The sequence below is a fragment of the Lutra lutra genome, chromosome 10 (assembly GCF_902655055.1).
Source record: "Lutra lutra chromosome 10, mLutLut1.2, whole genome shotgun sequence".
Classification (NCBI taxonomy): domain Eukaryota; kingdom Metazoa; phylum Chordata; class Mammalia; order Carnivora; family Mustelidae; genus Lutra; species Lutra lutra.
In genome coordinates, this window is record NC_062287.1 from 68,024,254 (window position 1) to 68,047,380 (window position 23,127).

General features: G+C 49.1%; 1 protein-coding gene across 19 annotated transcripts in view; it reads left to right on the forward strand.

Annotated features, from left to right (window-relative positions):
* The window catches only part of TEAD1 (TEA domain transcription factor 1), a 262,153-nt gene that overhangs the window by 184,584 nt on the left and 54,442 nt on the right, over positions 1-23,127 (forward strand). For 9 of the 19 annotated variants that reach the window (XM_047693330.1, XM_047693325.1, XM_047693327.1 and 6 more), the window contains 8 exons: positions 71-135; positions 2,502-2,564; positions 2,654-2,716; positions 15,729-15,740; positions 16,570-16,704; positions 17,866-17,912; positions 18,667-18,728; positions 19,867-19,991. In XM_047693330.1, coding sequence (XP_047549286.1) covers positions 71-135; positions 2,502-2,564; positions 2,654-2,716; positions 15,729-15,740; positions 16,570-16,704; positions 17,866-17,912; positions 18,667-18,728; positions 19,867-19,991 — 572 coding nt within the window. Of the gene's footprint in view, positions 1-70; positions 136-2,501; positions 2,565-2,653; positions 2,717-4,581; positions 4,729-15,728; positions 15,741-16,569; positions 16,705-17,865; positions 17,913-18,666; positions 18,729-19,866; positions 19,992-23,127 lie in introns of those variants that run through there. The other 10 variants (XM_047693334.1, XM_047693343.1, XM_047693332.1 and 7 more) reach the window with 6 other exon arrangements.

A 23,127-nucleotide genomic window follows, 5' to 3' on the forward strand; every position in this document is an offset into this window, starting at 1 on the left:
TTGGTTTGTTGTTGTTGTTGTTGTTGTTTTTAAGGTAACCCATCTTATTGTAAATTCTTCTTTCTTTCAGGTAGGAATGAATTGATAGCCAGATACATCAAACTCAGGACAGGCAAAACGAGGACCAGGAAACAGGTAAACTAACGGGCCTGGACACTGTGCATGTCAGCGAATGGCCCCAACGAGGCATTTTGGCTGCAGTGGCTGTCTGTGCTTTGGCTCCTAGGAGCCCCCAGTTGGAGTCCCCTGTAAGGACGTCAGTGTTGTAGGTGTTTTCTATTGGCTCAGTTTTCACTGTTCATCATTTCAGTGACCCCTCACTGTGTGGTCTCATATACCTGGGAAAGCGTCTCCTCCAAGGACAGTGTAGACACTGCTCCTTTACTATATTTTAATACCTCCAGTTCTTTCCCGAACTGCGCATCTGTAAACACCGCGACAGCTGCGGGCGCGATTGTATGCTCGGAGGTCGTGAAACTTGGAGATTTTGCGCATTGTAAAATCCTGGAACCATTACCCGTGAGTCATCATTTCGATGGGACAGTAACCCCAGCAGCCGTGAGTCTTGGCCTGAACATAATACTGAACGGTGCGCGCCCAGGGACCGGTTGCTTCTTATGCTTATGGCATTTGGTCAGTAGCTGCTGTGACAGAAATGAAGTTACAACTTAAAAAACCTTTGGGCAGAGCAGTGTCAGGAATTTTGCTCTGCCCTTTGTCAGGGCTCTGGCTCTCCTTGTTCCTTCTGATGTAAAGCAGCCCAGACCCCCCCCCCCCCCCCGACCCAGTTCAGAACTGGAATGGACGAGAAATTCGGGTTTAACAAAAAACAGAAAAAGAAAGGAAGGAAGAGGGGCCGGGGTGGGTGGAATCAGACCAGCCTCACGGGTGAGTTGTTAACAGAACAAAATTATTTTTGGACGTTGACCTATGCGGATCTGTCTGGCATGGATTTTTTTAAAAAAGATCATCATATCAAAAGGCGAGCTCAGCTGTGGTCTCGCTAAGTGTGAGCAGCAGATTCTAGTTCTCTGCTCCATGATGAGTTGTTTTCACGAGTGTTTACAGCGGGGAGAGCTTTTCCCCAGGAATGCTTCCATGTGCCCCCGCCAGGAGCCTGGCTGCTGAGTCAGCACAGAGGGCTGTGGCCTCCTGCCAGTGCACAGAGGCAGGGGCATTGTCTGTTCAGTGGATGTCCGTCCCCCTGCCCCCGCCCCAGCAGTGGACAGAGGCCCTCAGCAAGTCAGAGAATCAAGTGAAAGCAGGAGCCGGATGGAGGGGTGAAGAGGATGGGGGAGTTCCTGCTTCTCTGTACTTAAAAAAACAAAACAAAACAAAAAAACAAATTGGAAAAAAAAAATCATTGAAACTGAAAGATAAAAGGATCTTTTATTACCCTAAATCCTGTTTTTAGAGTCAGCAGAGTATTTGAAATAAAATAACCACCTTTCTCAGTCTGAGTCGCTGAACTTTTAAATGGAAGTTTCTGAATTTCTGAAACAGACAGATCTAATTCCCAACATGCTGAAAGCCTTGGACCTGAGCTGTCTGCTGGTCTAGGAGCTCTGGTCATGTGCCCAAGCCCTTCACTGGGGGACTCTTCTAAATTTAACCAAGTCCCACTGAAAGAGATGCAAATTTGTTTACCCAGTGGAATCGTTGTGTTTCAGAAGCGGGGCTTGGCTGGCTTTCCACACCCCGGCGTCCTGGGGATGTTTTTAGGCAGCCGTTGGTGATACCTCTCCAATGTGAATTTGTTGTTCAGCAAATCGTGTGGTTTTCAACCCAGATTTTTAACAGGATGGCTGGCTGGCTGTATTCACACTTTTCGCTTTGTAATAATATGCAAATCCACTTGGCGCCCAGTCAATATCCAGAAGAGTGGAAGGATTAAAGATATTTATAAGGGCAAAAAAAAAAATTGCTCTGCTAACTGGGTCTTTCCATTTCTCTTTGAGATCTAATTTACATGTCAGTATTATTTTAACATTTGCTACAGAATCCAGAGCTCTTAATGAGATCAGAATATAACCGACAGCTTCAGCTTTTTTGATTCTGCAGAATGTGCTAATTTATGGATAGTCTCTTCTAAATTGAGAAGAAGGGATTTTCCCTCCTGATACTGAGAAGCTATAAATATTTTCATTTACCTCTAGCCCCACCTTTTAAATTTCATAAAGGAAACAACTCCACTCTCCCCCTCTCATCCTGTGCCCGTGATTTCTCCCTGGTGAGAAAACTAAGAGCAGCCTAACTTTCATCCTGAATCAAGTCACTGCAGTGATGACCCAGTCTGAAAAGCTTAGAACAGCGCTGGGGGCTTGGTGTCTGGCTGGGACTGTGTATTCCTAACTGCAGAGCTTTGTTGAGATGCAAATAACCTCCCCCCCCCAACCCCCCACCCCAGAACCCTCCCAAGGAGTAGCGATTTTATATTTGATTTCCTTTTTTTGTTTTGTTTTGTTTTGTTTTGTTTCCCCTCATAAACCCGAACAATGTAGGTGTCTAGTCATATACAGGTCTTAGCAAGAAAGAAAGTTCGAGAAATTCAAGCCGCCATTAAGGTACGTCTGGCTTGCCCAGTTGTAGGGGGCTTTTCATCTCCATGGTTACAGGCTTTTCCTTTGTTTTCCTCCCTTTCCCTACCCTGCAGGTGTCTAGTCACATTCAGGTTCTTGCCAGAAGGAAATCTCGTGATTTTCATTCCAAGCTAAAGGTATGCGCTTTCCTGCTTTTTGGCTTGTGGTTGCTATGCATCTCACTTCCTGTTTTCCATGGTGACTGGTGAATGCCTGGTGCTGGGATTCTCGTAACCTAGTTTCCTCGCATGTGAGAGCTGTTTACATTTCTTTGTGTCTAATCTCTCTTTCTGTACTAGCCTCACATTAAGCTCAGTGTGTGTGTGTGTGTGTGTGTGTGTGTGTCCCCCTAATAACAATGCAAATGCAGCAGAGAGCTGGTATTGATAACTTTTCAGCACAGAAACATGATTTTTTTTAACCTTCAAATGTCCACCAAACAGCCCTGGGCTACGAGAGGGGGGAAAAAAGTCCAGAGACACCAAGTTATTGTAGAAATAGCAAATAAATAAAATAAGAATCAACTTCCAGAGTAGTTACCATGAAATTACTTTAAAAGAATAGTTAGAAGTTATTTTACGCTCTTAATGTATTTTAAAGAATACTTAGGAAAGACACGTCTTTTTCATGTAATTTTTCATGTGTTCTTTCAACACAGATAGGGTTTTCTGCCAGATTTCTTCCATATTGCTCAATACTGTTTTTTAAGTGTACGGCTCTGTTACTTAAAAAAAAAAATAAATTGAGGTGAGGCCTTAAAAAAAAGATCTTAGAGATGGGAAAGCTCTTAATGGAATCCATGTTTGCAATTCCATTTATACGTGAATTTAATTGTTCTTTACGTGTGTCTGATTTTCCAGTCTCTAAAAATCTATTTTGCCGGAATAAACAGAGGCATTGAGAGTTTTTAAATGCAAGTTCTCCTTATTTTCTCCCCTTCCAAGATTTACAGTAAAACATAAATGACTTTTTTTTCCATAATGCCCTATTTTAGAAATACGGAGGGATTATAGTTTACAGAAGTGCTTTGCTTTCTAATAAAAATGAGTTTGTAGCCCATATCATTTCCTTTCCCACTTACCTTTCTCGTGGTTGTTCTGTTCTGATTTTCCCCATACATTAATTAAATTTGTTTTGTACTAAACCTAAAGAACAAAGTGTGATTTCACAGCACCGAACGGTCGACACTGGGATCCTTCCCAAAGTCCTCCTAAATTTTTTTTTCTTTTATGCAAACAAGGCTGGCTGTGGAACAGCACTAGTGACCAGGGAGGAGCATTTGGTGGCCCTCTGCAGTGGGCAGCATGCTCGCTCGCTTGCACGTGTGGCTGATGGTGGCTGGCTTTTAGCTGCACTGGCTGAGCAGTTAGTTGGAAGACTAAGATAACCTCATAGATCCTGCTTTTTAACCAAGGGTGCCGTCCTCTCTATGTGGATGCAACTACCCCAGTGTTTGCTCAAGTCCTGACTCTGTTTCTGGTTTCTCTGCGCTAACGAATTAATGATGTACAAAAGAAGTTGACAGACATCGATTTTGTGTTCCCATCTGCGATGTTATGAATTGCTCTATTTCTCTACCATCCGTGTGGTTCCTGCTGCCCCCCCCTCCGCCCCGCCCCGGGCCCGCTGCCCTGGACCAGAAGCCCTGTACGTGACAGACAAAGCTCTCCTGTCCAGAGGGGAATCCCCATGGGATGCGGGAAGGGCTCTTTTTCTCATTTGGGAACCTGAAGAGTCTTCCTCTGCGGAAACAGTTTACCGTTACTTTATACATATGTGTACCCCCAAACACATGGCGATATCTATGTTTGTTCTTCCTAAATAAGAGAAGGTGACTCTCCCCCTCCTTTCAGCCCTGGCCCATTCTGCTTGGGGGCAGACCCAAGGAGGAGGCAGAAACAGGGGTGGTCGGGTAGCAACCAGCTCAGCCTTTCAGCTCTGAGCGCCACCTGCATCTTCTTACATTTACTTGCCTTCCTCCCTGCCACATTATTCTTGGAAGAAGGGAGGCCTTTGTTCTTCCTGTCAGCTAATACCAGTTGAGCGTTCCGGGCATGGCGTTCATCATGGTGGGCATTGAACAGTCAACCCCCGATTCACAGAGCTGGCCGTGGAAATGGGAATTGGAAGTACAGGGCACTGTGGGATGGTAAGTGTTAGCAGACAGAGCCAAGAACAAACGTGGAGGGAATCCTAGGAACATGCCGCGTGGTGGTGGGAATGCAAAGACAGGAGTCAAGTGTGCTGAGGGTCTCTTGGACGGTCTCTCCACTGAGCTCGCTGCCAAGGCAGTTCCATTATTGAGAGTTTAAGGAGTAACACTGAGGAAACCAGGGCTCCAGGAGTTTAATTGATGTGCCCGGAGCTCCCCAAGCGTAGCACACGTCACTGTCAGGATTTGAACTGAGATCTTTCTGAATCATAAGCCACTGCTCTCTCAGGCAGGGCTGTGTCCAGTGGAGGTGGGAGACGGTTTTTAAGCAGAAGGCCTTGTGCCGGCACAGCCCTGTGTCACCCCTCGCGTCCCTTGGAGCTGGGCATGTAGCTCTTGCTACTGACCTTTTCCTTGGTGCCCGCCTTTTAAAAGCAAGGTGAATTTTTAACTTAGAGCCCTTGGTCCAGGTGTGGGCTTCGTGTGTGCCTGACCCTGTGGCAGTCACCCGTAACTCAGGGCAGTGAGGTCCTAGCCACAGAGCTGCTGTGTCACCACTCAGAGGACGTTAAGACAGTCTAGGAGCATGGGACCAGCTGTCGCCTGCCTGCAGAGAGGGTGCGCTTTCACTGCCCATGGGTGTTTGATGTTAGAGACACCTTCCCTAACCTTCCTGACCAGCTGTACCCGGGAGGTGGTCTTATAGGAGAGGTTGATGGCGCCTGTTTCTCTGTGCTCCCTCATTCAGCTCTGGAGTCTAACAGCGCATCTGTGGGAGGCAGGGCTGAGTCTCCCGGTTGAGTTCGTTGTGGGGTCAGGCTGATAGCCATGTCATCTTGGCCTCCCACACGAACTAACGAGATAAAGTTGCCACAGAAGGTGGAAGTCATCCCAGCAGGCGATGAGAGTAGCTTCTGGGTGGGCGGTGGGGGTCAGGAAGTATCGAGATTTAACAGAGATGTGGTTTGCCTGAGAAGATGTGGCAAGGCCTCCTGGAGGGAAGGTGGCCGGCGACTGGCCACTTCAGGACCTGTCCCTGCCTGCCAGCCTCAGCCTGCCACTGGTCACTTGACCGTATGCTTCCAAGTCAAGGATTTCTATTCTCTGGTGGTGGACGGAGGCCGGTAGCCCTCCTTTGAAAAATGAAGCCAAGCTTCATCTCTTGGTCCTACTTTGGAGTTGGAAAAAGGTGGTTTGCTCAGACCTAGGACCACTGCCAAGTGTGGCCTCCACGTGAGCCCAAATGCCTAGGACCCCCCCCCCCCCCCCCCGCCGCCCATTCCCGGAGAAGGGTGTGCTAGAGTCCTTGAGGCTAGTCACTTTCCAGCCTTTTTTAAGCCACAAACTCATACTTCAGACTGAAATCTTAGTCAAAACATTTAATATATAAATGAGTAAACACTATTCTTTTTCTTTTTCTTTTTTAAGATTTATTTATTTGATAGAGCAGGAGCAGGAGGGCCCGAGGGAGAGAGAGGGAATCAGAAGTGAACTCCAAGTAGAATTTGGAGCCTGGCACAGGGCTTGATCTCACAACCCTGAGATCAGGACCTGAGCCGAAACCAAGAGTCAGACACCTAACAGACTGTGCCACCCAGGCACCCCCAAATGAGTAAATGCTGTTTTGATTGAAGCTCATGCTCTTTTATCTTTAGCAATGGCCTCTTTGGCTGTTCCACTGAATAAGGTTTGAAAACCACCCTGCTTGAGGCAAAGGGACAAGGAGGTGACTTCCTCTCAGCTGTGTCTGCAGCCTCTACAGGACAGCGTGTGCCCTGCAGCAAGCTCTACCCTATTCCTCTGAAGAAAACACACTCACGGAGAGAGTGGTCATTCCTGGGTCATAGTCCAGCCCTTGAAAATCTGTTTAAAATAAGTTGCAAAGGTCAGCTTTAGACTTCTGCTAATTGCAGAAGCGGTTCTCAGAGTGCTTGTTCGTGAGCTAGATTTGCCCCCAAATGTGTGGGCTTTAATTTTAACTTTTTTAAAAAAAGATTTTATTTATTTATTTGAGATAGAGCACAGAGGGAGAGGGAGAAACAGACTCCCTATTGAGCAGAGAGCCCGAAGTGGGACTCCATCCCAGGACCGTGGGATCATAACTGAGCTGAAGGCAGATGCTTAACCGACTGTACCACCCAGGCACCCCTAATTTTAATTTTTATAACAAAATTTGTTTTGGGGGGAGGTTTAAGATTACCACAAAGATTCAAGCTTTATAAAGCACAAAAATGATTAATTTACTCCAGTAAACTTCTCATCGAGAATCCAGTGTGTTCTAGACCCTTGAGCAGATATTGGGCTTAGAGAGTCAAATATGCAGAGTGTCTGTTCTTGAGGACCACTAAGCTTTTCTGTTGCTTTTGGCCACATTTGGGAGAAATACGAGGCTTCCAGTAGGTTGTCCCACAGCTGGGGGACTGCAGTGGAAAAGAGTGGGTGGTTCTGAGTGTGGGATAAGTAAGGAAAACCTCATTGGAGGGGGTGCCATCAGAACTGGGCATTCAGGAAGACAAGACAGTTCCCCCGAGATATGGGGATGTTTGGGGAATCACCAAGAACACCATCACTTGGAGGCATGGGATGGGAACGAGACTGGAGGAACTTAACAGGAAGGTCCTGGGTCATCTATGGGAGGGTGAGGGTCACCTCCCGGCCTTGGGGAGCGTGTGGGAAGCACTCACACTTACGCTTTGGAAAGCTCTCTCCCACTCTCTTCAGAGGGATGGCCAAGAGGGAGGCAGAGCTGGAGGCACGGAGCCTAAATCAGGGGGTGCTGTCGTCTGAGAGAGTGGTGAGGGCCTAGACAGGGCAGCCACACGCGCCCCCCTCCCCCCATTCCCGGGGCCCAGCTCAGTGGCTCACATTAGCGCTTCCCCGCTCCACGGCTGGTTCCCACACCAGTGTGCTGGGGCTGCCGTGAACTCTTCCTTCCTCAGTGTTTTTGAAGAATAGATTATTTATGTTTCAAACTCCTGTCCTTACTGAGTCTGAAACGTGTACTGAGTCTGAAAAGTGTACACCAAAACTTTTCAGTAGCAGCATGCAACTAGGTTTTCAAAGGTCAGGTTCTCTTAAAGTCATAGCCATTCACTAGCAAAATTACATCAAAATGAACTCTGAATTTGGGTTGCTACATTTTAAATACAACGAGTTAAAAAGTGCAGAGAAGTGCTATATTTATGTCCATACCAAGCAGAAATGATCATGTTCATTAGGACATTTTTCCTTTAATAATTTTTTTTCAGTGGAATGAATCAAATGGCAAACCATTATTTTTTCCTAATTTCCTCTCCCCAACTCCCTTCCCCAGCTAGTCTCAATCTCTCTCTTCTCCCCACCCTCCACCAAAGTACCTTTCCTTGCCACTTATTTCCTTAAGAAAATAAATCCAGTGAAAACTGTTTTCTCCTTTTGCCCTGTCCTGAAATGAATCTAGGTTTTTAATTCATCATTTATTCTGAGTTTGTGCTAAAGCCATTGCTACCAACATGAGACTTTCTCTACGATGTATAGCAGCCTAAGCCAAGATAGACTTGACCAACAACTTGGGCTGACCTTGGACACAAACTGTAACCATAAGGGAGGGATGCCAGGGGCAAGCAGATGGAGGGAACGGTGAAGTGGTCGAGGCCTGGTGCAAAGAGATGAAGAACCAGGAGCAGAGAAACTGGGACAGTAGAATAGGGAGAAGGGGTGAAGGGGTCCCCAGAGTGCAGTTGAGATTCAAGAGCCTTCTAAGATGGGATAAGGAAATGCAAGGCATTTGTGGCCAGCAGGCTGGAAATTTGGACATTAAACATAAATTTTATAGGTTTTTTGCCTTAATCTTCTTGACCAAAGTGCCTTAAGAGACACATGAGGGTGCTAACTGCTGGTCGGAAATAAAGCTTAGCTTTGAGGGCATCCTGTCTTGATGTTGGGCGTGCCATGTTGTGGCCCCTACTCCGACAGAATCCTAGTGGCCCACTGCTCTCCAGGCATGAGGTCGGTCTTCGGTGACTCGGGCGTAACTAGGCCCGGTTCTGGTTCTAAGGTAGAAGATGCAGCTGTGCGGCTACAGGGTGCTGGTCACCTCTGGGTCTGTGCAACGGGCGTTTAGGAATTCCAGGGATGCATACTTCCCTGCTTTGGCCTCTGGGTCACCAGCTGTGTCTGCAGTGGTGTCCCCCGTAGCAGTTTCGCTTCCTTTTGTCTCTCCCCTCGCTGCCATCTCTGGCCCAGCAGTCCAAGAAGACAGTGTGTGGTATGGTCTGAACACTGGGCTGCAACTCTAGAAATTATTCCTGCCTTTGAATGATTTCACTCACCGTTAATGGACGAAGAGGCCATTAGCTCTTCTTATCTATTTTTTTTAAGCTCTGGGGATTTAATATCCTAGCCCCTAGAATGAATGCAGATGTGTTGTCCACACAGGAAGCAGTCTTTCTGTGCTACTCAGAGCTCCTACTTTGAGTTTCCCGCTCTGAGTGTCTATCTCTTTGTGTTCGGTTGCCTTGTGAGGTGGTTCCGTCCCTGCCCAGAGGCCTCCCTTTCCTCACAGCGGCAGAAGGGTGCCCTGCAGGCCGCCGCCACGCTGTGGACCGCCATCCTCCTGAGAGGATGGACTAGACCACTTGTGTGTAGTGCGTTTTGGGGAGTATACAGGTCCAGATGGGACCCCGAGGAAAGGAGGTCTTCATTCTGCCCTAATCTCAGCGGGAATACATCTCGGGCAGCAGACGTGTTTGTGTCAAGCTCTCGGCTCGCGCTGAGGAAAAGCCCGCACTTGCTGACATTGCATCATGCCAGGAAAGGCCTGAGATGGTCCGCTTGTGTCCAGTCGTTGGTGACTAATTTACGAGCTACATGTGCTCTCCGGGGCTGTTTTCTTCATTCTCGCCCTGCTGGCCTTTTGTGATTTGATTTCTGAACAAGCCATTCTTCCCAGTCTGCCATTCCTTCCAATAAGCAGAGAGCTTAAAGTTCAGACTGCTGATTTAATTCTCCCAAAGAGTTCAGGAACTTTGCTGGGGCATTGCCACCATCCACACTGCCCCTTCTCAGTGGTATCACCACTGGTTCCAGCCAGGAATGGGCCCGTCCACATGGGAGACATGCTTTGCTTCATCCACGGGTGCTCCCCACGGCCCCCTGAGCCCCTCTGTTCCCTCAGGCATTGGCTATGCATGGTCACTGGGCCCAAGAAGCCTGAGACAACCCCCTCCTCGGGCTCCGCACCAGCACCAGACGCTGGGCCTGGCTGTGGCATTCGGGAAATGACGTGCTGCCTCTCCTGGCGTCTGCCGACCTTCACGGGGTTCTTTTGCATTCGTGGCATGCACCCTCTCTCCCCAGCGATATTTTCCCTACCTTGTTTCTAATTTAAGTGAGTTAAAGCTGAGACTAGAGACCGGTAATTTCTCGTGCTTGGGTGTGATGGAATTAGAACCACTCACCAGGGGTGTGGTGATGCAGGGCTCCCGGTGTAAACTGGGGGACTGAATGTGTGTCCCTTTCTGTATGAACTGAGCCAGAACTGGGTTTGCTTTTTCAGGGCAACAGAAACAGCCTCATTCTCTCCTTGTGTTCCTTCCTAGAGACATCCCATTGTTAGCAGGCCTCCAGTGTAGACAGTACCTGAGAGGAACGTGGTGCTGAAAGTTTATGGAATGGGGACCGGGGCTCCTAAGGCTTTCTGGTGACTTGGGCCCCATTAGACTCCCAAGTTTCCTGAATGGCAAGGCTGCGGGCACCCTGTGGAGTGCTTAACACAGTTCCCAAAGCAGGCCTGAAGGTGGGTGTTCTTGTCCTCATTTTAGAAATGTGGAGACCAATGCTTAGAACGGCCAGGTGACTCACCCAAGGTCACAAGTCTGAATTTGATCCCACAGCCAGCTGGCACCAAAGCCCGAACTCTCAGCATAGTGGCATGCTGTCTCCCCAAAGAATGCTGGTCAAGGATGGGGGCTCATTTCCCTGACTTAGGGTGCTTCTGCGTTGTCTCCCTCAGCGGAGCCCCCTCTTCATGCATGTTTGCATTAAACAGGGCAAATGAGCGGTGGGAGCTGATACTCAGTCTGGAGGCAAACTTGAGCCCGCTGTAGGCGTGGGTTCCTCTGGCTTCTCAGGAGATTGACTTCTTGCCCCTTGCTGTTGCCTCCCAGGGGAAGAGGGCTGTGATCAGAAGGGAGCTCCCCGCTCCCGACCCCTAGCACCCAGACCTAGTAGCTGACCTGAGTGCCAGGCTTCCTGGGAGAGTCCTCAGGCACACCTACAAATCACCTGGGTCCTCATCTATAATTTTTAACAATGCTGAGCCCCACATCGGAATTAAAGGAAACACTGTTGACAATTATAAAATACTAAATATAGCTTAGTACATTTAAAAATGAACAATGGTAAAAGCCTTGAAAAATTTTTCTTTGATGTGAATGGAGTCTTTGGCATTTGGAAATACAATAAGATGAATTAATTGCTACTCATTACATGGGAAGTCAGGAGAAGTGTGAATGTGCCTTCCCTTCTTGGCATTAGCCGTTGCCTGACTGGAATAGCCCCCTTTTGTATTTACTCCTGCTCTCTCTAATAATAAGCAAATGAGAGATCATGGCTAGAAAAATTCAAGTGCCCTCCATCTTTTCTCCCAAACCATCACAGAGTTTTGTGATGTCTGTCTGCTCAGGGACCAGCGCTAATAATTGCAGAGGTCATGTGAACCCCCATAGCGCAAGACAAGAAACAGCATCTGCGAGATGACTTTCTAGAAGAGTGTTCTTTGTTCTGTCTTTTCTTGAAAAAGTGATTTTGCAAGCAAATTGCTATCTTTCCTCTCTTGTGTTACATATTTGCAGTGCTGGGAAAAGTATATTTGGGGAAAAGCATGTAAGGGCTATGCAGAGTTTTTGAATCCCTGGTCTTTTTACAATGTTACGGATTCCTCTCATGTGTTGGTGGGCATGTGAATGAAGTGGGCTGGAGTCCTTACATTTTAAAGTGATGCTTCCTGAGCAAGGTCTTCGGAGTAGGTTGATTTTGTAAGCTGTTTATTAACTGTGTAACAGCTATCATATGGCACGCGCAAGCTTGTAACCCTTTTCATAGCGTCTTTAAAATTGGTTGATGATTAGTGCCGGAAGATGACAAGATAGTTGGTTCCTAGAGATAATTGAACACTGAGGAGGCAGAGGGACCTGGGAATAAAACTCCTGTCCCGTCTGGAGGCTGATCCGTGAAACGTCCTGGAGTTGGAGCTGCACACTGCTCTAGCCATGTGCATTTCTGATGCGGCTGCCTTCCTGTCACATGTCATGTAGACACGTCCTGAACATGAGGCACATTGAAACCATAACAAGGAGGCAGTCTGCGGAGCCCAGAAGCAGAGCAGCCGCCATGCTCTGCTTCGTGACATGTGAAAGGCTGTTTATTAAGAGACTATAACCGTTTGAAAGGCTTCAGGCTGAGGAGTTTATGCATGACACAGCTTGCTGAACCCCGTGTGGCCGAGGTGGTGAGGCCATTGACGGCATGGCATGCCAGAAATTGGACAGGGAAGAAAGGCGAGCGGGCCCTGAGACCTGTGTTCCCGGTATGGTGCTTTATCTGCTCTCATTCTCCGCTCAGACAGGCCATTTGTTCTCAGCAACCCCCCATGTTTCCTGTTCCGTAAATACTTTCCACACTTCAGGTCATGGGCTTGACTTAGGGTTCCTTAGGAAAAAGGAGATTTGCCTTTTCTTTCCCCACTCACCAAACATTCAGCTTTATGTGGCCTCATTCTTTGTCATCTTAGGGACGGAGGGACTTCTGTGTGAGTTGTCCAGGCTTTTTGCTGGGACGCAGCGTTTTTGTGGGTGTGTGCTTGTGTAGAGATGCACACACCCTGAGAGTATTTCTAAGAGTATATCTAAGAGTAACTCAGTATTGACTTCAGAACAGTTTTCCAAGATAAGACGGTGTACTCAGCCTTTGTAAACTCATCTGCATTTCAGGAATGTTGGTTTAAAGACCTTGTAGGATAAAATTATCCTGGTGTACAAATGTAGCCTAGATTTTTTAATTTGCCATAGTAGCATCAGTTATTTGGGTAGATTAACAACCCCTTCCCTTCCCCCTGTTGATTCTGGGGTGAGTGATGAGGATGGTGTGGCATGTCTCAAAGTCTTAGACCAGGTGACACAGAGAAGCAATTTTCTCAGGTCTGACACTTAGAGTTACAATTTCTTCAAAGCCAGGCATGTATCTCTGGCTGAAAATGACAATTTAGAGGCCCTTCCATTGAAGTCTCTCAGCTCAGCATCCTTCCGTTCTCCCATTTCAGATTAAGTGGGTCTACGGCCGGTTCCGACCTGCAGGTATCAGTGGCAGGCCTTACTATCTGCAGCGTTGCTTTAGATTTTAAGCAAACAAAAAATAATTTAATCCTTTTAATTTTCAAATATGTATTTTGGATAAAGGGGGAGATGTTATTAAGGGAGATGGTAGAGAGATTCCACTTCAAAAGGTAGGAAATCACGGGTATAGACATTTTAGTCCATTTGCAGAAAATTGCCTATTCTCAGATAGCTAGGTCAAGTGCAGAAAGAACGTCTACTTGAGATAAAATTTCCTCTCCCCACTTGGCTTTCTCTCTGTTAGGGTAGACAGCCAAGAGCTGCCCAAATTTTAACATCTTGCTGTCTTTTCACCAGTACTTCCTGGCTATGTGTATTAAGCTGTATTTGCTTATAAATGGAACATACACTTTGTAACAGCTTTTACGTTCAGAGCCAGAAGAGCTTTAGGGCAATAAAAAGGGCAACTCTTCATTTCATAGATGAAGAAGATTAGAGGGTTCAGTGACTAGCCCAAGGTAAGACAACCCATAATGTCAGCCCGAGGCAGGTGTGAAGTCGCGTCTCCGGACTCCCCTTGACAGGAGTGGAGCAAGTTGGGGAGATGGGAACAGTTGATTTGCTCTCCTGCTTTGGAGCATTTGTTTCATTCAGGTACCTCCTGGAATGCTAGGGCTTAAGAGTCCAACCTTACTTTATTTAGCAAAAGGAAATGGCCTTGTCCTGAAGCTGTGTAAACTAAAGAGCAAAAGCTGGGGACTTTTCTCCTTTCCTCATTGACTGATTTCTTGTTTAAAAAAAAAAGGGGAGGGGGTCAAACTTTCGTGAGCATCTTCGAGAACTTTTCCATCAGCCCAGCCTAGGGGAACATCGCCAGCACCTGATAGAATAAAAGCAGGCTATGGAGATGTGAGGGACTCATTTCCATTTGGACCCTGACTTCCTGTTCTCGAGTCCCTCCCCGCCAAGGGTGCTGAGCCACACACTGTGTTTGGGGGCGCCGAGTCACCCCCGCCATCAGCGTTTCACAAACACGGGGACCCATGACAGACTTCCGGAATAGAGCCAAGCCCGCAGCTCTCTTCCTAGTTATTCCTCAACTTGCATCTGCCAGACCAGCAAGAGGTCTGGGCTCCCACTATCCCCGCTCCCCTAGCCTATCCTGAAGCGATACGGCATGTTCCTTGTGGTAGACCGCGCCTATGGTTAGACCTGGGACAGCACGTTAGCTCAGAAGTCATTGTGAGGGCATTTATAACCTCTCATTCGGGGTTAGGTGGGTTGGGGGCTGGAGTACAAGGTGAGGGATCCCAAAAGAACCCCTCAGGGCGTTTGTATTGATGTCCAGGCACTCCTGACAGAGCAGGGTGCTGTGTGACTGGAGCCGGGTTTTCTGTACATCAGGGCCTGGATCCCCCTCTGCAGAGATGATGGGGCAGGTGACAGGTGCGTCCACGGGACCAGCAAGGACTAGACTGACTGGCACTGAGATCGCTGTGTGTGTCAGGCTCTGCGGGCTTCAGGACATTTGCACACCTGCTCCGTTTTATTCCACTGACATCGAGATTCGTCTTTCGGGGGCATCTCAGTATCTGAAATGATTCAGCTCTTTAAAAAAAGAAGCAAAACCCCGAAACTTTAACCGAGGAAGATAGCTGTAGGTAGAGTTTTCAGATGAGCAAGCCGGGGGTCTGCTCAGGGAATGCCGTCTGACTCGAGGCAGCAAAGCCCCACACCATTGCCCGGAGCCACTCTGTTGGGGACAGGGGATCCTGAAGGCTGGGCCCTCACCCTGTCGTTCTGCTGCAGCACGTGCCCTTCAGGACGATCCCAGTGACCTTGGACAACCCCCAAAAGCTGTTCCATGAGGCCCATTGGTTTCTCGGTTGAGAGCCAGAGAAATGAATAAAATGTACAATTCTATGCAAGTGCTAGGCTCTTTTCCAAGGGGCGATATAAGCTTTTTGAAAACCTGCATGGTGTTCCTGGCAGTTACAGGACCAAGTGGTATCTCTACCTTGGGAGCACCTAATTTGATCTTTTTTAGAAGCCCCTAGTAGTTATTTTGTAGACTGGGACTTTTCCCCCCATTTCTCCATTTGGCCCAGCCTCTGGTAGCTCTGCATGCTTTTGAGTCACCTTTGGGTGAATCTGTACACACTGAAGCCAGCTCTCGACTGTGTCTTAGCCTGAACTTTCCCTTGACCTTCACGCGCTGGCTGACTCTGAGTGGCAGCTCTGGCGGCCGCTCTCTTTACATTGGTGCCACCATTTTGTTCCTGTTCCGATGGAGTCTGGGCCTGGTAGAGATTGTATCGACCCTTCCAGGAGCAGCCAGGCTCCTTGACATGTTTCCCAAGCACGAAACTCTCCCTGCACCATTGGGATTGGTCACACTCCGGGGGGCTGACCATTTCTCCCTCTACATTAAGGAAGCCGCAGAGCCAGCTTGAAGGGGGTGGGAGTAGTTTTCGGAATGGGTGGACTGGTTGGTAATTGCCTTTCTAGATGGTTATCTGGGTCATACATTCCTGCTAAAACGTGAAGAATACCCATAGTCCTGTGCATTCTGTTGTACCCCATATTGTGTGTTTGTGTAAATATGTATATTTTTTAAGTGAAAAAGAAAAATACCCCTTCCTTTGTCCGCAATTCTTTTAACAAACTGTTTATTGTTGTATCCAGGTAACAAGCATGGTAAGTATTTTCACCACATCGAGTATTCTGTATTTTAGCTGTGCTTGGCAGACCTTTTGGCTAGCTTTGTGTTACCAGCCTTGGCTTTTCTGGAAAAGACCCATTCAGGAAGGGAGAAGCCAGTCTCCCGGTAGTGTGCCCTGTGTCCTCGGCTCTGGAGAGAACCCGTGTAGCCTTAGACCCATGGTGGGTGGGGGTACCCGAGAAAGCATGCACCCCCCCCCCCCCGCCAGCATGCTGCTTGGTCCCATCACGGCCCCCCCCACCCGACCTGCCGCTTCTGAGCCTCCCCACCAGGTGTCTACCAGGGCTCCCAGGCCTCGCATGCCTCCAGCAGCTCCTGGGAGTGTGGCCCCATGACAGTGCTCAAGGTGGGGCCTGCCCCCACCCTGTGGACGGTCCTACCTCAGATCCATCACCGCCCCCTCCCGTCTCCCTCTTCCCATCTGTATGCTTCAATGCAGAGCTTCCCCCCCAACCCCCCCTTCCCTTGAGTGTGTTAAGTAATTGGAGAAATCTCCCTTTGGAAGCTGGAAAAATAAATACGTTGACCACTCTTCTCAGAGGCTTCCCATTCTGTTGAAAAAATGGATTAAAACATTTTTTTTAAAAAAAACCTTGCCGCTGGGTAGTCTCCTTACAGGTTCAGAGTTCCGGTAGGTTGAGTGTGTTTTAGCCTTCTGGCTGTGTTTATTTATCCGTGCATGTTTGCTTCTCCGGCCTCTTCTGTGGCTCTGTATTTAGTCCATGTGCTCGTGGCTGTGCCTGTTGAAGCTGCCCAGTAGCCACGTGTTACGTATTAAGTCTGTGTGTCACTGTCACCTTCAAGGATCAGACGGCTAAGGATAAGGCCCTGCAGCACATGGCCGCCATGTCCTCGGCACAGATCGTCTCGGCCACCGCTATTCACAACAAGCTGGGGCTACCTGGGATTCCACGCCCCGCCTTTCCGGGGGCACCGGGGGTAAGTCACAACCTTACCCACCCAGCCCGGAGGCGCGGTTAGTGGGGGTGAGTGCTGGGCTAGAAGCCATCCTCCTGGCACTTATTCTTGGGCCTGGTGTGAGGGAGGGGAGGACCACCTGTGGTCAGCTGATGCTGCCCCTTGCACTGTGGGGAGAGGAAGGGAGGGAGCTGGAGAGAGAAAGGGGGAGGGAGGGGGTGGGGAGATCAAGCTGGAGGCGGGGATCCTGGGTCCCTGCAGACATGGAATTGGGTATCACTTTGTTGGTGCCCTTCTGGGTTGTCACCTGCTCTTTTTTTTTTTTTTTAATGGCCCTTACTCTCTTTTCCTGTGTCCTCAGGGTCCCTTTAAGGGAACTAACCCCTAAAGGGGCAAAGTACTGTATTGCCGTTTTCAGTTTGCACCTAGCAAGGGCTGAGAAGTTAATGTTATGATCTCATTCATCTTCGCAATAATCTTAAACGCCTCTCATTGTTCTTGCCGTCTTGCAGATAATGAGATTAGTGAGTAACAAAGCTAGTTAGGTGGTGTGATCTTGGCTGGTGCCATCAAGACTCAAAGGGGTGGGGGGCGCCTGTGACTCCCTTTGCAACTCCTTGTACACAGGCTGTTGGTCCAGCAGGGGGCAGCAGGCACCCGAAGCCTCCAGGAGGCTCACAGTGAAGGCGGTGTCCGCATTGCTTCTCGGAGCTCTTGGCCTCTGGTTCAGAGCTTGTCCTCTTCCGGCCAGGCCCTTGGTGCTGTGAGCTGTGGAGGCAGAATTGTCACACAAGGAGCATTTGCAAATGGAGGGAAGAAGAGAAGGATGGGTGGGTGGGTGCATGTGTAGAAAGCAGTCGGATGAAATAGTTGTGAGCCCCTGTCATGGGCCCAGATCTCTGCTAGCTGTCAGGCGAACAGGGGAGAGCTGCTGTCTGGTCCCTGCCCTCAGGTCAACTAGTCTGGAGGAGGAGCACCAGGGCAGCCAGGACTGCTAGGCCAAGGATGCAGGGTGCTCTCCTGTGCACGTCGATGACCACATCTGAGTCTAGAGAGAGTCACTCTGCGGCGGACAGACGATCTGAGCCCGCTGTCGTTAGCAGGGGTTGTGATCTATAGATGTCCCGAGCAGTGCTTTCCTGGGAACTCATAATCCTGATGCCTCTTGCCTTTGCCTTCCAGTTCTGGCCAGGAATGATCCAAACAGGGCAGCCAGGATCCTCACAAGAGTAAGTCCAGGGAGGGGCCGGCAGGGACAACAAGGGTCTAGTCACAGTGCAGCCTGGGGGTGCGTTTCCCCAGGGCCAGACCACCTGGGGGCTTACAGGAGAAAAGACATTAAATCTGAGAACCCCACAGTCCTCTCCCATTATCCGCTGAGGCCAGGAGCAGGAGAGAGACTTGGGTTGCTCTAGGAGAGCCACATAAGTGGCTCACTGGTGCCCTAAGCATTAGTGCCCGTCCCTCTGGAAACAGGGATGGGGGCCCTGGGCCTTTGTGGCTTTGAAGGGCAGAACCTAGGGCTTCCTGAAAAGTGCCTGTCTGAGAGTGGACAGTGCAGGCACTCCTGGGACCCAGCCCATCTGGCCTTCCGGGGGATGAGGGCAGCTAACAGACAACCTGCTGCTGCCTTGAGGGCAAGGGAAACAGGCCTCATAAACTGGAGGCTGAAGGTCATCTAGAGATAAAAGCAGAAAGGAAGTCCTGCCTATCTGTTCTCAAAAGAATTTCAGCTGTTTAGCTAAGAGAAGGGGAGCCTGAGCATGGCCCAAACCTTGCCTGGGCATGGTGAGCCCTGATCTTGGTCGCTGCAGGGATGAGATGAGAGGTTCAATTAGATGTCACAGCATATGGGAATCAGGCTGACTGGGGGGGGGTGGATACGGGGTGCAGGTTGGTTCCCTAGCCTTGGCCAAGGCCAGACCTGGGGAGAAGCCACTGCTATAGTCTCTCGACTTCTGACTCTCCACCCTCCACCCCCAGCGTCAAGCCCTTCGTGCAACAGGCCTACCCCATCCAGCCAGCGGTCACAGCCCCCATTCCAGGTGAGTCTCCAAGGGACTCTGCCTCGGAGGACTGTCCTGGGAAGCTGGCAGCTGGGCCCATCACTTCATTCCACAGAGGCCTGTCCTTTGTCCCTGGTTCCAGCAGTGCCTTGGGCACCCTCTCCTCGCCCCTACCCTCCTTATGCCTGGGACTCGGAATGGTCACAGACATGTTCAGTGCCCCCAGTCACTTCCCAGGATTTTATTCAGATGGGTTTTTAAAGAAAACAGAAGCCAGCGGCGCCCACCTGGCTCAGTCTGTAGCGCAGGCCACTCTGGATCTTGGGGTCGTGAGTTCAAGTCCCATACTGGGCATAGAGTTTACTTAAAAAGGAAAAATAGGTTCACTTAAAAAGGAGAAAAAAAAAAGATGTGGATATCTCAATTATATCTCAATTTTTAAAAAAGGAAAGGAAGAAAAGGGAAGCCCAATCACTTTCACTGAGGACCCTGGGTCACCCTTGGAAGGGGAAGTTGCTGTGGTTCCTTCCTCGTCATGAACAGGCTGAATTGGACAATTCAGATCTCGAGGGCAGAGAGGGATTAGCCACCCTTTATTCTATGAGTAGGTTTCACTTCCCTGTTCCCTTTCTTTAACGAAGAGCTTCCAGAGAAGCCTCAACTAGCAACCGGAATCTGGCCGGCCCACCTGCTCCCGAGGCACCTGTGTGCACGTGGGGTCAGTCCGTTCAGCTGCTGCCTGTTACCCAGTCCCCCTATGGGACGCGGGTTCACGCGTTGCACTCTGTCTCAGTGCCACAGGGCATCCTGAGGGAGTAATTCTGTAGTGCTGGTTACTGCAGTCTGAAGGAAGGAGGTGGGCAGTCCCCAGAAGTTTCTTGGGGTCCTTGCAGGATTCGCTCCAGGCTCTTCAGCCCGCGCCCAGCCGGTCCCCTTGTCTGGGGTGGGGTGTGCTCCAGCCCTTAACCTGGACCCACCTTGACGTGAGGCGCCACCTAGCGTTGTGCCTCTGGGGTCCTTGGCCAGAATCCCCCCAACCGCCTGACTTCCTTCTGCCCCTAGACTCTGGTGTGGGGTGGGGGGGTGGGGGAGAGCTGTTTTGCAGGACCTGGCCCCAGCCCTGACCCCGAGGGAAGGCACACGGGGCCTGCCTTAAAGGTACTGATCGGTCTTCCAGGGTTCGAGCCTGCATCAGCTGCAGCTCCCTCGGTCCCTGCCTGGCAGGGCCGCTCCATTGGCACAACCAAACTTCGCCTGGTGGAATTCTCAGCCTTCCTCGAACAGCAGCGAGACCCGGACTCGGTGAGTGTGCTGCGAATCCCATTCTTGAATCCCATTCTTGTTCCCCTTCACACCCTTGTGCCTTCCTTCTCCTTTCCCTCTCCCCTATGCCTAAACAGCCTGGGTCAGAAGAGCGAGACTTTCACATACATAAAAAGGTATTTCTGTGGACAAGTAGGTAGAATTGTGGAGCCGAATATTTATGAGCGCTTTGGACCCCAGACTCCAGGGAATGCTGGAGCTTGAAGGGAAAGACTTGAATAAGCTCTTCTTGTGTTTAGGAAAATGGAACAGCAGGTGACAGCTCTTGAACCCTGACATGTGGCTGGCACCATGCCAAGCTATTTCTGTAAATGGCCACGTTTTACTCCCCCCAAAAACTCCGTAAGGTTTGGTACTGTGGGACAGATGAGGAAACAGAGAGGTTAAAGAATTTCTCTGAAGTCACACAGTTACTATCTAGTAGATTGGCAATTCAAATTCACGTCTTTAAAACTCAAGCCTAAGCAGTTAGCTGTTACTCGGTACTGCGTTTGTAAGTCTGTCCTTTCTCAAGACAGCGAGTGGTTCTCTTCTTACGGAGAAGTAAAAGCTGGTGTTCTAGTACGATATGGAAAGCAGCGCGTTACGATGCTAAGCACCAGTCATGTTGGCACCTGGACTCTGTCATTTTTCTTCTTTGCCGTCTTCCCTGCCCCGTCTAGTGCCCATCACGCCACTGTCTCTCGGTCTGGCCCATTACTTCCCATACGTATGTGAGCCCCCCTTCCTTCCCACCCGACAGTCGCCAGACCCTTTCTTCACTCCCACTCCTTGGCGTCTGTGCGTCTGACTGTCGCGTCTGTGTGTGGGTGAGCCTGAGGCAAAAAGGCAGGAATCAGAAGTTTGTCTTCTGGATCCTCCCCAACTCCTTTCCACGCGCTCCTTCTCACCCCACCAGCCTAATCTCAGGGGCTCTCGACACACAGAGGTCCCAGGCTCTCTGTGTGTTCCCTGCCCTGTGGTCGTGCTGTCGTCAGAAGGCGTCACGGATGAGTTCACCGTCTGTTGTAAAATACCCACATACTGAACAGGCGGAGGTGACCTCTCTGGGGTCTTTGTACTATATAGCTCCGCGGATGGCCTCTGACTCGGGGGATGCCACAAGCCATCACCAGAGTGGAGACTCCATGGACATTTCTGACGTTTCTGTTGATGAATTGTGAACGTCTGGGAGTTGGTAGAAAAATAGAGCCTGTTCTGAAATTCGGAGAAAAAAAAATGAAGAAAGAGATGGAAAGTAGGTCATTAGGCCCACTGAGGCAGATTATTGGGGTAAGGGAGGGAAAGGCCAGCTGGATCTCTCTTCTCCTGTGGCCGAGTGGTTTTTTAAGAAGGGTGATGGTGATGGCATCAAATCCTTCTTGAGAGGTGCTGAGATAAAAACAAAAAAGATTACCCTCCTAATTCTTTGTTTCTTGTTCTTTCTGGAAAGCATAGGGGATACTTTGGCCGAAGACTGGATTTCAGCCCCACGATGGTTTTCATTTTGCATAACTCGTGTTGGTAGGACACCTCGATGCTTACAGAGTACGCGCTGGTTAACTATTTCATTCTGTCTTTCTAGTGCTCCATGAGTAGATTCACTTTCTCCTATTACACTGATAAAGAAACTGAGGCCCAGATGCATTAAACAGTTTAGGATGTTTAGTGAATAAGCAGAGGGATCAGGAGCCCAAATCTACTTCATTATACTCTTTTCACTACTACAAACCACCGCCAGTCTAGGTATCTCCTGTGTGACCCAGTCTCTCTCTTTGCTTTTGACTGTTTTTTAAAGAACAGAGCTCCAAGGTACTGGAAAGGAAAAGTCCCAAGATGGTAGTTGTTTCTCTGGTTAAAAGATGATAGAATATTTTATCACCAAAAAAAAAAATTGATTGATTGATTAAAAAGCCTGTGGCAGCCCCCTCTTGTGCTGTCCTCTCCAGTTATGGACCTGTTAGGGCCAGGAATGCCTAGTTCCTTTTTCTGCTGTTGCATGTGTGCACTTTTCACATCTTCTCCTCTGGAACACGGGCTCCAGGAGAATGAGGGTTTAATTTTTTGGGCTTCACATTGAGAACGACTGGGTTCATTCAGCCCAATCCGTAAATGCTTAGGAACACGTGCACCTGCATGTATGGCACTGTCCCGGGGGGAGCCCAGCACGGCACTGAGGGCACTGTGTCTGCCCATGTGCGGTGTAATGTCTACCGGGAAGACACACACGAAGTCACTGTGAAGCATGGGGACGTCTGCAAAGGGAGTGCACTGAACACTGTGAGTGATTAACGGGACAGGGTGGGCTTCCTTGAGGAAGTTGCCCTTCCCCTGGAAGGTGGGGGAAGAATAAGGGAGAAGAACATTCCTGAGGTGATGACTTAGTGTAGAAAGCAGTAAGAAAGTTGGTGAATAGTTTCGTAAGAACAGGGCCCCCCCAACCCTCTTGGAACAGAGGCCTGAGATCCTTCATGCTTCAGCCATGTTTAGGAGTCTGCATGATGATTGGACTGGTTTGGCTGGATGTGGCCTTCTACTGATTAATGGAAAGGTTTGACTCTCAAGATTGAACTTGAGTACCAGCCTTCAGAGGCCCGGAAGTAAATGCAAGACCTGCTGTGAGTCAACACCTTTGGGCCTCTTGAGAACATAATTATACTTCAGCAGGGGCATGAGTTGGGGACTGAAAGAAATTGGAATTCATCTAAACAAATAATTTTAAACATTTCCTACAGGGCAGCCACTCTTCCAGGTGTTAGGGAACTAAGCCTCATTCTCCCTGAGCCCGTGTTCCAGAGGACGTGAGAGGGGCACACGCATTACGTAAGGTGACGTTGAGTGCTTCTGTGGAGTAACGGCCCTTCTTCACCGTTTGAAAATCACTTGCTCTTTAGATTAAAAATATGTAATCTCAGAAAGTAATAATACCTTCTAATATATATGTTGATGGTTTTTGGCTTGTATCATGATTTAATTTCATTTTTAAAAAATTTTATTTATTTGAGATAGAGCCCAAGCAGAGAGAAGGGGGAGAGGGAGAAGCAGGGAGCCCGATGTGGGACTCGATCCCAGGATCCTGGGATCATGACTTAGGTCTCATGATTTGATTTGATTTTTTTTAAAAATTTATTTATTT